General features: G+C 38.4%; 2 protein-coding genes across 2 annotated transcripts; one reads left to right on the top strand and one right to left on the bottom strand.

The window, feature by feature from the left end:
• The first annotated feature begins 693 nt into the window (after nucleotides 1-693).
• Nucleotides 694-5,896, top strand: LOC131780248 (putative leucine-rich repeat-containing protein DDB_G0290503). Its single transcript, XM_059096870.2, has 3 exons — nucleotides 694-891; nucleotides 1,156-5,406; nucleotides 5,753-5,896. The coding sequence occupies exons 1-3, from the start codon at nucleotides 694-696 to the stop codon at nucleotides 5,894-5,896; spliced, it is 4,593 nt and encodes a 1,530-aa protein (XP_058952853.2).
• Nucleotides 5,897-5,935: 39 nt separating this feature from the next.
• LOC131780251 (tectonic-3-like) lies at nucleotides 5,936-13,144 on the bottom strand. Its single transcript, XM_066163822.1, has 11 exons — nucleotides 13,011-13,144; nucleotides 12,407-12,509; nucleotides 11,749-11,867; nucleotides 10,845-11,051; nucleotides 10,054-10,185; nucleotides 9,572-9,669; nucleotides 9,071-9,211; nucleotides 8,052-8,211; nucleotides 7,846-7,944; nucleotides 7,274-7,324; nucleotides 5,936-6,895 (listed from the first exon to the last, which is right to left on the bottom strand). Exons 1-11 carry the CDS (start codon nucleotides 13,011-13,013, stop codon nucleotides 6,728-6,730), a joined length of 1,281 nt encoding a protein of 426 aa, XP_066019919.1. The 5' UTR covers nucleotides 13,014-13,144; the 3' UTR covers nucleotides 5,936-6,727.
• Nucleotides 13,145-15,652: the final 2,508 nt, after the last annotated feature.

Raw genomic sequence — 15,652 nt, 5'->3', positions numbered from 1 at the left:
ACTTCATGTCTCGCCGTTATTTATATTAAGGCAGAAGATAATGGTCAGCGATTTCGAGTAAATTTGGCAAAAAAAGGATCGTATCCTTAACTATATGTAGGCTTGATATTCAACAGTAGCGCAACTTAAAGTGGTTAGTTTTAACCCTTTAACTCCCATGAGTGACCGAGACAGAATTTCTCCTTACAATATCAATACAAAATCAAGAGGACTGGTGATGAGAACCAAGAAAAGTACCAATTAGGGGATTATTTGTTGATACAATACTTAATTCTCAGATGTAACATCAGAAGAATTGTTTGGCAGACAGTAAGGAGAATTACTAATGGGATCTTGGGAATTTAAGGGTTAATCAGCTGATTCCAAGCAGCTGTAAATTCAGTACTCTTGCTCAGTTCATGAACTAGCGTGGTACAGAAGATGGTTTGAACTCAAAAGTACTCTTCACATTTCTTGAGATGCAGGTAAGGAGAATTTATTGAACGATCAAGGGTTTCTCTAATTGGTTATCATTTCCGTTATTCTCGTGACCTTTTAATTTGATTTAGCTGTGATATTGTTTGAAGAAATTAGATGCTTGTCACTCTGAAGGTTTAGGGGTTAATTGTGTAGTCTCACGGGAGCCTCTAGTCTACTTCTTACCTGTAATCTATTTTGTCATCTTTTCCCATTTAGTGGAGTTGAAATGTGAAAATGGATGATGTAAAACAGTCGTGTGAACACGAAGAAGAGAACGAGACGGAGGATTTAGATACAGCTATCTCCCTCGGAGCTGATTTTAACAATTATGACTGTTTTCTCCAGCCTTTCAATTCCCCTGAAGACGATCAAAGGGATGAATTTGAAATTAAGAGAGAAGATGAACTGACCGAAGATGGCCCTTGTTACCAGGTAAAGTGTTAATTTTTAGAATCCTTCCTAATTACAGTGGCTACTCGCAAATTGTTGTTAGTAGCTTTTATGAGATTTTACTCATAACTCTTAAAGCAACACATGGACTCTCTATTTCCTATGGCCACCTACGCTGTCTAGATTTCGCTGATGCGAAATGGTCTCACAACCGTACAAGGAAACAGTGGCGCGAAATTACTATCATAATTTTGACACTAACAAAGTTCGATTTTCACACCGCTAATGTTTGAATGATTTTTGCAGAGATTTCCCGACGAGGAGAGCAAAAAAACTGGTAATGGTGACGGAGTAACTTCCATGCCCAAGTTGGAAATGGATTTCAAAAGATCAAACTACCATCGCAATCTCGGGAAGTTACAGAGATTGGTCGAAGACAAGTTTCAAGAACTTCAGGAAATCACTTCAGCGAAGGAAGAACTAGAATGCGGCGTCCAAACTGCTTTGCAAAAACTTTGGGTTAAGGAAGCTGAGTTGCACAACCAAAAACTGACATCATTGGAGCGGGAGAGATGCTTGGTGGATGATTTGAGGCAGGAATCGGCACATTCTGAGGAACTTGAAATTCTGGTTCAGTCTTTAAAAAACCAAAAGGAGGAGTTACAAGAACAGCTTGTAAATCTAAAGCAGCAGCTGTGCACGGTGAAAGGAGAAACGGGGAAAAGGGAGCGAGAGCTCGACCAAAAATCACTAGAACTTAAGAATACTCAGGAATCTTGGAAAAAAATGAGTACAGGTCACATAAGCCAAATCACGGATATCCTGTCAATTTGCAATGAACCCGAGCAAAGGGCTACTGCTTTAAATGTGTCACCTTCCTCTACAGTGGGAGAAAGCTCAGGTCTAAGTAGCTCTGAACAAAGCAACGACAGTGGAGAAAGCTTGGAAGATGATGTTAGCGCAGAGGTGACGATGATTGATTTACAGCGACAAAACCACGATCTAAGAATGGCTTTGAAGAGCTTGGCAGCACACATTGCAGATATGTGGCGAAAAGTAAATCCTGGTTGTGACTTTGAGAATAAGTTTGATGAGGATGAAGAGTCCATAGTACTACTGAACAATATTGAACAGTCTTTCTATCAACAAAAAGCAAAAATAGTTGATTTAGAAGAGCAGAATGCTAGACTTCTTACCCATTTACATGGCGTAGAGGAAGCTCATTGCTTAACCCTGGGAAAAATACATCGTCTTTGGGTCAAATTCTGTATCCAGGAGGAAGACGAAGAAAATCAAACGAAGTGGACCCAAGGAATTCCCTCAAGTGCCGAGGCAACGGACATTAGATTGAACAAAATCGAGGACGTACTCTCCAGTAATAAGTGTACCATACGAGAAAATGAAGAGCTTTCTCGTGTTACTGCCTCTCTGGAAAAGAAAATAGTCGATCTGAGGGCGCTTGTTGAAAAAATTAGCGAGGACAATGGAGAAATTTCAAAAGAGCTCGAAAAGAAAAACGCAAAGATCGAAGAAACAAAGTTCTCGTTTAGTAAGGCTATCGAAGACAAGGATATAGAACTGGAAATACTGAGAGAGCAACTTCAAGAAAATGAGAGGGAAAAAGAGCAGCTGAAGGCTGAGAGTGAAAGTTGTGAGAGCAGTAGTAAATGCACAGACGAGGTTTTGGGAAAACTTTTGAGAAGTAAGGAACGAGCCTTTGAGGATTATCAAAGGAAATGTGAAAGGGAACAAGCGGCACTAAGGGATGAAGTGAAAGACCTTCAAGAAAGCTTGCAGAGAGCAAGACAAGACAAGAGCGACCTCCAAGAATACTGTGATCTACTAAAGGAAGACACTGAAAAGTCAGAAATCCTAATCAATTCTCTCGAAGAAGGCGAGAAATCATTGAAAGAGTTACTTGAGCAAGGGAAGAAAAATGAAGAGAAGTTGCATCTCACTGCACGAGAACTTTACGACGAAATCAAAACAAGGAAGCAAGAAGTTCAGTCGCATGAGTCAGCCATAGAAGTTTTGCAAGAGAAGATCAAAAGCTTAGAGTTAAAACTAGAAACAGCTATGAAAGAACGGCAAATTGACAAGAAAAACCTAAAAAATGCCAAAGAGACCGAGCAATATTTGCAGTCGTCATTGCAGCAAGCCGTAAAAGAAGTTTTTCAGATGAAAACCACATGTAACGACGAGGAAAATACAGAAGAGGCGAGGCAGAGAACAGTTGTTCGCACAGCTGATGAGCATCGGGCATTACTGGACGATAGATTCAAAGAACTGGAGAGACTTGTTGAATATACACTTGAGAGAAATGCTAGAGACTTACAAGAGTATGCCGAGAGGATCGAAGGACTTTGTGAAGAAAACAGCAATCTCAAAGGAGAAGTGGACTCCTACAAAGAAAGATTAAGTACCTTAATGAAAGACAACTGTAGGTTGAAAACATTGTCGCGTGCCCTTAAAGATGATCTCATAGAAGAGATAAGAGATAAAAAGGAGCTAGAAATTTCAATGATTACATCACAAGAGAAATCGGAGTTCATACTAAAGGAAGACAGAGGCTTTGATGAACAATCCACCATATCTCAATTGCCAATAATCGATGAAGATAGCACGAGTTGCCTGATATCTAGATCTGCCTCTCCAAGTTCTTCTGATTTTCAAAGTGTGGTAAAAAGGTGGAAAGGCAAAGGGCTAGGCAAAAGAAGGATAGTACCTAAAGCTATAAGCAAACATTTCAGCTCGTACTCTTTAAAAGGAAAAAAAAATGAAGACAAAGAAGACGACGGAGAGAGGGCAGGTAAAGAATACCATACACCTGGTGAAACCTCTGCAATGGCTGAAAGTGAAAAAAAATTGCGAAGTCTTTTAATGGCAGTCCAGCGTGACAAGGACGAACTCCAGCAAGAGGTAGCGTCTCTAAGTGACGAGCTGCGAAGGAAAAAATCCAAATTGAAGACTTACAGAAGCATCACAGAAAAACTGCGCGAAGAAACAACCAGAAATGTACGTGAGAGCGTGGAAATGAAGAAAGCCTTGGAGGCAATTCATAACAAGACAAGAAGTGCTTACATAATGATAAATAAGGACATTCAGTCCTTACTGGAGATTTCCAAAACAAAGGATAAGGAGGTGCGAAAGTTTGAGTGCTCGTCTGAAAAAGCAGAGAAGGAAAACGCCGACTTGATGCTAACAGTGGCGACACTCAGAGAACGGTTGCAGGATGAAACTACCCTGAAAGAAGTAGCAACCGAAGAAGCCACGCAATTGAGAGAATCTTTACGGAACGTTATCGAATCTGAAGAAAAAAGTTTATTAAATCCGGAACCTCTTTTATTGATCAACAACCTTAACACTGATTTAGTTTTGCCTCAGATGACAAAACATGAAGTGCGAGCCATTTTGAAAGAGGTCCTTGCAGACCTTGAACACTGTAGTTCTGAAGAGGTTATTCGGCTAAAGCAGAGGTCACTTGAACTGATGGAAGAGCTCAGTGGTGTTAAAAAAGATAACGAATATCTAAAGGGCTTACTCGATAATGGTGTTCAGGATGAGCTTCAGAGAGCAGGAGAAAGGATTACGTTCTTGAATGACCAACTGAAGATTTTCCAAGAAAGACAGAATACCCTGAGAGAGGCCGCTATCACGGACAAGATAAAAGCAAATGAAGATGCAGAAAATTTTTTTGACCGCTATGCAGCGCTAAAGATCACTTTGAAAGGTAAAGAGGAAGCTCTAGACCAATACCAGGAGACAGAAGATGTCTTGATGAGTGAGAACGGTCGGCTTCAGGAAGAAATAGAATCATTGCAGCTACGATTTGGTGTGGATGGGTTGTCACCAACCACGAAGAAAGCAGAATTTAAGCGGGAATTGGAAACATGGAAACGAAAATGCCAACGAATGCAGGAACATTCTGAAAGAGAGAGCCAACACCTTCAAGAGGAGAACAGCTGGTTGCATAGGCAACTTAATGAGGAAAGTTCATTATGTGAGGAGCTTCGACGTTCTAAAAGTGCACTTGAGGAGTCTCTGAAAGGTGCTGAGAATAAGATAAAAGAACTGCATCGGAAGCTAGAGGAAAGGCAAGAGGGTCTCGCTTGCTTGGAAGAAAGGCGAGTGGTTCTCGAGACCAAAATTTCTTGTCTTCAGAAAGTTAATGGTGACTTACAGACTGAGCTGAGCAAGGAAAGATATGAGGCTGAACAAAACATCATGAAGATAAGAAGCGAATTCGCCGCCACAGCTAAAGACTTGAAACGACACCAACAGGAAGGAAACAACTTGGTCACAAAAGTGTTCCTGCTGGAAAATGCGAAAGAGAAACTAGAACAGGAGCTCCAAGAAAAACAACGCAAGATGATGGTCAACTTGGATTCCTATACCGAGGAACGGAGTAGACTTACAGAAAGGGTCCGCGACTTGAGGATTTCTCTAGAGGAGGAAGTTAGGCGAAGACTTGACCTTGAAGAAAAAATGCAACAGATTGTTAAGATCTCTGTCATGGAAGGACAAAAGGACCGATTGAAAACAAAGAAGGAGCAGGAGGTTAGTCAACATTTCAGTGACATGGAAAATTGACCAAGCTTCCACTAAAATGTACAATGGGAATCAGTGGCTTCTAGTGAGGGACGAGCCTCTTCTCTTAGAGAGTAATTTTGGGTGTTTTGTTTTCAATTGTTCACCTTACTTAAATGTAGTATAACTTCGCAATTCAACAAATAAAACAAGATTCAGGCAAAACTGACACTCTACAATCCTATGCAATAAGTATTTGACTAATAAATGTCTTAAGAATTTGGTCTTCCTTTTTTTTTGTTTTTTTTTTATTGTTTTCCTTCAGTTCTTGCTGTATCCGTGGTACTGTTATTCAATATATTAATTTCCTTTCCAGAGAAATCTAGCAGGAGCTGTCACACGGGAAAACAACAGTAATCCCCACAAATCATCGAGGGAGGCAAAGGTTCCCGTTTTACCATTGACGTTAATCAACGAGGCCATTGAGACGACTGAGGATGATACAGAAAATCACATTTAGCATAAATTTGTCACCGTAAACACTTGTATTTGAGTGAAACTGATTTTTATTTTCATTATTTTCAAGCAACATTGTCACGGATTTTATCCATTTATCCATTCAACAAAGAGATACATATGATGAGACGTATTATCCTTTAACACACTTTCGTGTATCTTCGTTACAATCAAAATGATACACACTTAACTGAAAACTTTTCCTTTGCAAGAATATTTAAACAAGTGCAAACAACAAACTTTATCATAATTACAACCCCGCAGTGTAATATCAGTTACTTTGGAATTTCCTTTTTAATAAATAAAACCATTGTTAGTAGTTAGACCTGGTCATGTTCCACAAAACCAGTCCACAAAGATACTCCAACATATTCTCTGCATTCCAGTTTTTGTTTCCACCGTTAACGCCTGATCTACCACTTCCTTCTTCCCCCCAATCCGATGTTAAACTGATTTTTCAGATGTCGAGCAGGTTGTACATCCTTGCACATCGTTTCCCAACTATTTCGAACCAGTTTGCCGCATTACTTGAATCTTTGCTTTCAACAAAAAAAAAACATTCCATGTACCTTCCGCACTGACCGTGGACTCCTGTTTGTTGAAGAAGTTTCTAAATTACAAACTGAGCAGTTTATCAGATTTGTATCTCCGTTACCATACAATCTCTGAGACGATGGTCTTTTGCTGGGAATAGCCGAGCACTCGTCGTGAACGCTGAAACAATCGTCAAGCTTGAGACAATTGCGATGAAATTCACCTCAAACGATTTCGAAGACAATTCGTTTGGGTCTACGAGTTGCTCTAACCAGGGTGGTTAGTCAATAAACTGATCGGTTCAAAAGAAAGGGAAAAAGAAATCGGACGCTGCTTTAGCCTCAAAGGTAGGTACAGGTTTGATCAGCGGTTCTGGTCGGTTGGAGACATCAACGAAACCGACCGATGAGACGACTTCCACTCGCTGCTCGAGGCTGGAGCTACCAGGCTGACAGTTAATTCCCCTGCACTGCGGATAAAAATTGCAAGATGATAGAAGGTTTGATGCTCTGAGGGTCTTGAAGCAATTTTCAATCAAGTGTCGAAAATAATTCGAGATTTCTTTGACTCGCCTTACATCGTAATTGGCCCAGAAAACTGGCGTCATTTTTTCAACGCATTAGATTTAACACTTAAACTAATCGCGACTTGGTAACGCGTTTTCCCGCACCCTCAGGCAGTTTAAATGTTACAGTATTTACTACAATTTACCTTCGAAAACCTAATGGTCCGTAGATTTTCCAGCTGACCACCTTTCTCGGTCATATACTCGGCTATTCTATCAATCCATTGATAAATGAATTTCAAACTTAGAGATTTGAGAACGATTAGAAGACAGTGATCTTACCTGATACTGCACATCTTTCGGTTCGTCATATGTATACATAACTCCCACGACCTGATACAAAACCAAGACAAATTTACAATCTATACTATCTCTTCCGGCATTGAGTTCTTCCACAGTAAATCACCATTTTAGACTTGACGTTGAAGTATCTGACTGATATCATTTGTTTTTGTTCGACTGCACATGCAGGGCGTAAAATTACATGCACATTGACATACCAAAACGGTTCAAGAATGCTCAAGTACCAGAAGCAAAAACCGAGGGCCTGATAAGACATGACAGATGTGTCAGTTATGCGACGCATTTGAGAGAAGTACCTCAGTCTGTAATATCCTACGAATCGGTTTTTTTTTTTTTATTTTTCAGAATACCCAGGAGCCTTTGTGCAAGCATATCATCACTATCGATGAATGCGTTGGGTGTAACATCGCGCAGCAAACTGTTTCAAGTAACCTGTAGCCTACGGTGCATCATGAAGAATACAAATCAGTAGCCCGCAAATATAGCGTCTCTTGTGAGTAATATTCTCAGGCTCGGGATAGGTAGTCAAAAAATATATTCAAATATCTTACCCGCGGTTGGGGTTTGGCTAAGAAACCAAAATTTGCAAACAGAACTTCGATGTGAAGCCCCAATCTCATGTTCCGACACTCATTGTCTCCTTGTACAGGCTGAGTGGAAAGTTAGCAAAGGAAAAAAAGTTATCTCAAACGTAATCAACGACAACAAAAACAACAGCAACAATAACAGTGACCGTGAATAACACAGTTCACTTTACCTCGTCCGAGGGTTTGGTGTTAAGAATCTTTACCCAGTCTCCCACGCTGTTCACATCTGAGTTTCCGAAAGAAGCCACGTAAGTGGGTTGGTCTCTTAACAATGTGTTGTACACTGTTTCTTGAAGCAACTTGCACTGTAACTGTGATCCCTGCGGGATGCTGGAAATAAAACATGTCATTAACATCCGCTGCAGAATCATGTCAAATACGTATAATAATCATACAAAGTGTACCCGCCAACTTTCAAGCCTGCGGTAGAAAACTTCAGTCTCATATCATCTCGCACTTGGCAGATAAATCATACAAACTGTATCCGCCAACTTTCAAGCCAGCGGTCGGAAAATTCAGTCCCATATCATCTCGCACCCAGCATATAAATTTGATGAAAATTCTAAGCTGAAAATTGACTCATGAATGAATTTTGATGCAGAAGTATAGGAGACGTGGGCGACGACCGGAAGCAGAATTCAACTTATTCTGGCGAGTTTTGACATCAAGAAGTCAACTGAACATCACCAGCTTGAGCATTTTACATATAAATAGAACGCTGCTGGCAAAGGATCTATAGCGATCGCCAAAGAAAAGAACACTCCACTTTTTGCTGCTTTTTGCGTCACAAAACTACCTGTGCTGAAGCTCCCCACTATCGACAAAATCAGTACACATGTATAAAGTAAGACAAACTCGAACTGAAGTAATAATCTTTCTTTCTAGAAACCCCTGATTTTAGAAATTAGATCGCTGAAGACCAAGTTTTTTAATTACTTATCGAAAAAACTTTCAGAAACTTTTGGAAACTCCGCGAAAAGATTCGGGTGGCAGGTCCCCTTTAAAAAAACCCAAACATCCCTAATCGCTGGGATACAGATTTCGCACCATGAACTCTAGAAGAGCTGCACGTAGCAGCTACTTGTATACTATATAATCAGCAGATGGTACAAAGATTACGAGCATACAATTAGAACAGAAAAAGAATAATGTATAACTTTATCGCCAACAGATGGCCTCACATCATTACCTGATAGTGCAGCCAGTGCGCATGTCTACCCCAAATGCTACCGAGGTACGATCAGTGCAGTTACTGCAGCAAGTTCCACCTGCTGTAGGACTGATGATTGTTAGCCAAGTGTTACGGTCGCTGTTCAGAGCGATCGCCTCCCTACCAAATGTCGAGGAAAATCCACAAGATACACAAGCACTTAACCACAAAAAGACCAAAAGCAGTTTTCCTGCTTTGCTCGATGCAAAACATCTAGCAGCGATCACAATCACCACAAACAAAAAAAGCCGGAACTCGTTCATTTTCGTCTGATTCGCAGACGCCTTACACAGAAAATATACGATCTTGTATTGATAGGTAAACTGTCATTCGTTTATCTCACGATACATGATCGATTCCCGAGTCAAGTTAGAAATTGAGGATCGCGACATTTCTACTGTCATACTTCTAGTCTAAGTCGCCAGAAGTACTCGGTCTGTCTTCTATAGAAAGATTTAAGAAAAAAAGAAAAAAAGATACTTGTTACTATCTGTGGTCAGTTTGCCTGCAACCAGAGGTTCGCCAACAATGTAACCAGGATTGCCTGATCTCTTGAATGTGTTGTCTTCACTTCCGGCCTACGAAATTTGCATAAAAACAATGTATTCATTCAATATTTAATTCACTGAAGGTACATTAAAAGAAAACACATGCACACCTAAGCATCACATCCTAGCATACTTTAAGCGACGAAGAAGCTAATAATAAACAATTTGGTTGGGTAGTCTGATCCAGGGGGTTTCAGTGCTGCCTGTTATGTTGTATTATATGATATTACATATAATCATATGGCAAATAAAACAAACCATTCAAACCATTTACAGTAGAAAACAATGAAATACAATTTTAACGCAGCAAAACAAATTACAGGTATTTTATAGTTTGCTCTCCTTGAAAGACTACAAATGTTGTATCAATATGTTACGAGTGAAAAAATAGTTTGCTGTTAATGATTACAATACCTTTAGAAACCTGACGGAGACTTTTTGCCTCAGGGCCACTCTGTCTTCTGCTGTGATGCTTCCCAATACAAACTCAGCCAGCACTGACACAATGTCAGTTGAGTCATTGGAATAAAGTATTGTATATGACACCTGGCCAGCAAAAATGGGATTGGATCCACATATCAAATATTATGACAGTAACTGTCCCTAACAGTCATTCCTCTCTCATCAGTGAAAACAAAGCAACTGGTTGAGAATCAAACTCTAACAGGCAGACTTGCCGTTTGTTTTTGCAACTCCACTACGCTAAATTTCTAAGAGAGTTCAATAAGCCACCGGCTGAACAGGACATTATTTTTTTGCAAAAAGAGATCTTCGTGATGGCAGCTAAGTAACATCAAAATTTCCCTAAATTTGTGGAGTGTCATCAATTGGAAGCACTGAACAAAATAACTTTCTGAATTTCTGGCCTTTAAAGAGGTTGTTGCCCCCTGACAAAATTGACAAGCAATTGGCTACGGGAGAGGTTTTGAACCACTATTTAACTAACAAACAAAAGTAATAGTATTTTACAAAGTGGTTGTTGAGGAAGTGGTCACCTACAAAACTGGCTGTAAAGAGAAAGCTGACCGTATCATAATATTGTAACCTGTGCAAGTATGACCACCATAATGTATAAACATAAACTTCCTATATGCGTTGGAATTCAAACAGGGTTTCGTGAGGGTGTTCATAACTGATATAATGAGTGATCTGGCTAAATTGCCCAACAAGAGAGCTTCAATCATCATTTGGTTAATTTTGCTTACCTCATAAGTAACATCATTACATGTCTTGTTTTGAGCATCTAAAGTCGGATGTGGGGGTAAAGTGAAGGAGCACTGAATTGGTATACCAAGGTTTGTTTTACACAACACAGGCTGTTTGACTTCAACAGCTACAGAGTTACTGACAGGGCTAGTTGAGTTGTTGGTTGAGTTGGTGACTGTACTATTTGATGGGATGATGGCAGGATTCTGCATGCACACAAATTTAGACATGTATGTTATTCACAGTGCAGAGATAAAGCCTTGTAGGATGACAGATTTATCACTGCTAATTTAGTTCCATCAATACAAGACTAGTATCACAAAATTCGGTGGGAGATGTGGTGACCTGCTTGTCAGTGCACTGGACTTTGGGTCAAGTGGTCCAGGTTTGAGGCCTGACTATTGCGTTGTGTTCTTGGATAAAACACTTGACTTTCACAGTTCTTCTGTCAGGAGTATTATTGGGTACTGCCATAATTTCAAGGAAGCCTGACAAAATGTTGGGGGATAACTTTACAATTGATTGGCATCACATCCAGGGGGGGAAGTAGCAATACTTCTGGTCGCTTCAAGCTATGGAAACCTATATAAGCTCTGACTGGATAGGCCATTCAGCTTGAGTACAGACTTTACCTTTATTGCAATAATCATGTGGCAAAGGCAATGTACTCTCTTCACATAGGAACACAGCTTTAATTCATAAATCATTGCTGATTTGTCAGTGTTGTAGGCCCTCGTATAAACCAGGTATACAAGTGAATTGGACTGAGAAGTGCAACCCAGAAGTAATATAATACATTTTGATCTCATTGGTCAGTTTTTAATGCCACTCTCAACAAGTTCCTGTTGCGCAGGCTAAATTTTCCTAAAAGATGTAAAATAGAGGATGCAAAAGACTCTTTACCTTAACAACCTCAAAGCCTTCAAAATAACTTCTAGCACTTAGTACTGCATTTGATTCACATTCTGTAGTCAAATCTGTAATGGTTCTGGTGCACTCTGTGCTAGCATCCTGACGATATCCTAGAAGAAAGAGAAAAATTAGCATCATTACTTACATTCACTGAGGTAAAGTAAGTAAATCTTTGTAAGAGTTAGATGCTGTCATCAGTAGTTGAACTTGACTCAATGAATGCTTTTAAGAAAGCTCTAAAATCAACATTATTTAACTAGGCCTATAATTACAAAATTAAATTATTCTATGTATTATACATTATTTAATTATAATTTTAAACAAAATTTGTCTTCTTTATTTAGATTTTATATTTATATAGATATATGCTTGTATGTAAAATGTTTCAGTATATGTATGTGTTTTGCATAGTATTAAATTTTTATATCTGGGGTATAGTTTACAATGAGGATTAAGTTCCTTCCTTCTATAACCCTTTTTTAATAATAATAATAATAATAATAATAATAATATGTTATATGCTATTATTGAAATAAAGTTGTTTCAAATATAAATATAAAATGAGATTGATCCTAAATGTGAACTCTGCCTTCTTCTATAAAAGTCAGGTGCCAAGATTTTTTCTTTTCTTGCATACATGTACAGGTACCTGCAGCACTCCTGTCATCACATTCACCTCCAAGCAAGGGTCTGGGTAGGACTAGGAATCCTTTTGCACCATTGTTAAATTGAAGAATGATTGGATCACCCACCTATAAGAAGTAAGGGTACATAGCAGATGTCAAAACTACAAGGATATCTTGGTAGTATCTAACATCCCTGATGTGGATACATGCAAAGTCATGATCCCAGCAGACATTTCTTGTGAGAACTCAAAAGACAAGCAAATGAATGGAACGCAAAGAAAAGTGAGAACAGCTAGCTAGATTTTGATTTACTTCTCCTAAGAAATTTCACGAGCAGAGTGTACAATATACACATGTAGGTCTCCAATTAATGTATGCAAACAACACTTCCTGGCTTACATACTGTAACAGCGTCCTGATAAAACACCAGCAGCCAGGGTTTCTGCTTACCACTGTATATAATTTTGCTTGTTTGGGAAGCATTGGCCACTTAAAAATGACAATTGAAAACAGTAATTTACCTGTCTTGATCTGAAATATATTTTTACCTTTGCTGGCTGGTGTTATTTTTATAGCTCGCTATTAAAAAAGTCTCCATAGATCATTAATTTTTCTGTAGGTGATTACCATGTATGAGGTTGATCCTGAAGAACTTGTATCTGACTGTCCACTGTAATCATACACAGTAGCAGTTGCTGATTGACTCTTTAAGTTAGAGAATTCTTCACTGGTAGTAGCAGTCTGCACATCATTATAAAAATTGCGAGATTCATCTGCAAATCAATAATTAGCAAAGACAGCAACAATTTACACGGCAACTTTGGAAAATTATCTAAAATGTGACATAAAGGTACAGTTGTAATTCCATCTAATTTCACCTTTGATCATTTAAAGTTTCAGGATATGTCTTAATTATACACAACTATGCGTGTAGCTTTATTGCATACAGTGAGTTAAGTGAAACATGCAGTCATGTGCTAGATATATACCCATAGTGCATTTCCCATACTATAAGCTACCAAGAATATTTTATTTGCCATTAAAATAAAAAAAAAAAGGTTACTGTCAAATCTCCCTTAATAACCCTTAATGCCCAAGTATCAGTATGTATATTTTCCTTACTGATTGCTCACCACACATTTCCCTAAGATGGCTGAAAAGGCGAATTTATTTAATAATCTAAGAGATTCTGTGGTTGGTGAATCATTCCCTTTATTCTCATAACCTTAAATGTGTGATTCAGGGGTGGATATTAATACGAGAATTAGATGCTGGTTTCTCTCTTAGGGGTCCAAGGGTTAAGTGGAACCAAAGGGCACCCTCTTCATTGTATTGTCTGCTTAATTGAGGTGCCTCTTAAATTCTGTTATCAATTGTTGTCTATCTCAAGTCAAATAAAGTTTAAGCATTTGCATTTTACACAGACTAATAATTCCTTTAAGTGCTTACTTTTAAATCAATTTACTCACAGTTGTCTCTGACAATACAGAACAAACCAGTGCCCTGGTTAAGTTTTCCGTCAAAAACTTGGTGTTTTGCTTAAAAATAACTTCTTTCGGAAACACACACTCTGCTATCTCGACTGCCAGAGAACACACAATTATAACTCAAAGACCAAAATCCAGGTTATTTTTTAAATATTAAAACTATATAGAAATAACCTCTCTTTTTTGATTCACAAAAAAATCAGCACAATTCTAGAGATAGATCCTCATTTTCAGTTGACTTCACTTCATATCCAGTATAAAATTTGATAAAAGTTAGCATTAGTTTATTCTAAAAAAATAAAAACTTTGAATACAGCAACACCAGAAAGCTGATATGTCTTGTTTCAGCATGGAAACAAAAGAAAACATACTTGACATCATTGTCTCTGCATTCTGTAAATGACTGTTGATCTACTGTGGTACAGTCAGTATCACAGCAACAATTCACATCACACCCATTACCAGTTAGATCACAGGTACAACCTTTCAAAATCAGAATAAGTTATGGTATTAATGTACTATGCACCCATAGCTGATCAAATGTATGCATATGAGCACATGTGACCACTGGGCTGGTACTGTATTTTTCCCTAGAGTGATGCAAATGTTTTCTAACAAAATTAATAAACATGTTCAACAAATTTAATGTTCCCTACGAGAACAAATGGATGCCCACTTACAGCACAAGGGTTTGTTGCTGAAAAATCTTGATCGAAATGTGTTGGGACCAACTGATCTTTGAACTCATAATACAAGAACATTCACAACAGTCTCATGACTCCTTCCATTCAAGAAATCTTAAAAGTTGCTGAAAAATCTTGATCGAAATGTGTTGGGACCAACTGATCTTTGAACTCATAATACAAGAACATTCACAACAGTCTCATGACTCCTTCCATTCAAGAAATCTTAAAAGTTTACATTCTGCATTTTAAAATGTCAACCAAAATGCAAGACTGAGGGAATTTACTGATAGAAGGAAGATGTTAAAGGGGAGTTACACAAATAATTTGAAAAGATAAAATGTTTCCAGGGAAGAATATCTCAATAGCTTCCTCCAAATTTGTGTCCAAGAATGACTGCAACAAGCACAAATCATGACAATACAAAAAGCAAAAAAGTGCTACAGACAGTTTGGTACGTAAGAAAGAAGAAATTTCATGGGATGGAAGATTTTCCAAAAATAGTGCACGTAGGATGATTGATAAGAAAAGCTTCGGATATAAAAGAAATTGAGAAGACTATTTAGGTTCATGAATTGTAACTTCTCGGTTTCATTCATTAAATCTTTACACCAGAGTGGCATCAAACCATGTCTGAGAGAACATACGTTAATGAAGATTTAAATGAACAATAGAAAGACACGCCAAATAATATAACCAACGAGTTAAGTATATTTCTGTAATGTCAATTGACTAGTTACAGTCCAGGAAAAGCATCGAAATACAGGCAATGCAATTAAAAAGAGAGTGATCGGGGATCTACTTATGTAACAGTGGTGATAGGATGTTGCGTGAGCCTTTCCACGTTTACACACTAATAATGGTTCACCATCGATATTTTAATAGTACAAAAGATGATGCAACTGTCGAAATATTGCAGACCATTAGCTAAATACTGAAGATCGTGTTGAAATTCACGCAACCCAGAGGGAGAACAATCCATATCGTGCAAATTACCTACCTGACGTAGACGAGGGAGAAAAAACAGTTCTATTACTTTGACTTCTTATCAACGCTGGTAAGGCGAAGAAGAGAATTGTAAAAAATGTTGTCCAAAACA

The sequence above is a fragment of the Pocillopora verrucosa genome, chromosome 3 (assembly GCF_036669915.1).
Source record: "Pocillopora verrucosa isolate sample1 chromosome 3, ASM3666991v2, whole genome shotgun sequence".
Classification (NCBI taxonomy): Eukaryota; Metazoa; Cnidaria; class Anthozoa; order Scleractinia; family Pocilloporidae; genus Pocillopora; species Pocillopora verrucosa.
The sequence above is the reverse complement of the archived record's forward strand: the minus strand, read 5'-3'. Positions and strand labels throughout refer to the sequence as shown.

Coding starts and splice junctions, on each gene's coding strand:
- LOC131780248 (XM_059096870.2), top strand. CDS start 694: ATGGATGATGTAAAACAGTCGTGTGAACACGAAGAAGAGAACGAGACG. Junction 892..1,155: donor AAGATGGCCCTTGTTACCAG/GTAAAGTGTTAA, acceptor TGATTTTTGCAG/AGATTTCCCGACGAGGAGAG. Junction 5,407..5,752: donor AAACAAAGAAGGAGCAGGAG/GTTAGTCAACAT, acceptor TTTCCTTTCCAG/AGAAATCTAGCAGGAGCTGT.
- LOC131780251 (XM_066163822.1), bottom strand. Junction 10,186..10,844: donor GTAATGATGTTACTTATGAG/GTAAGCAAAATT, acceptor TTTGCTGGCCAG/GTGTCATATACAATACTTTA. Junction 7,325..7,845: donor TAGCCAAACCCCAACCGCGG/GTAAGATATTTG, acceptor GTTTTGTATCAG/GTCGTGGGAGTTATGTATAC.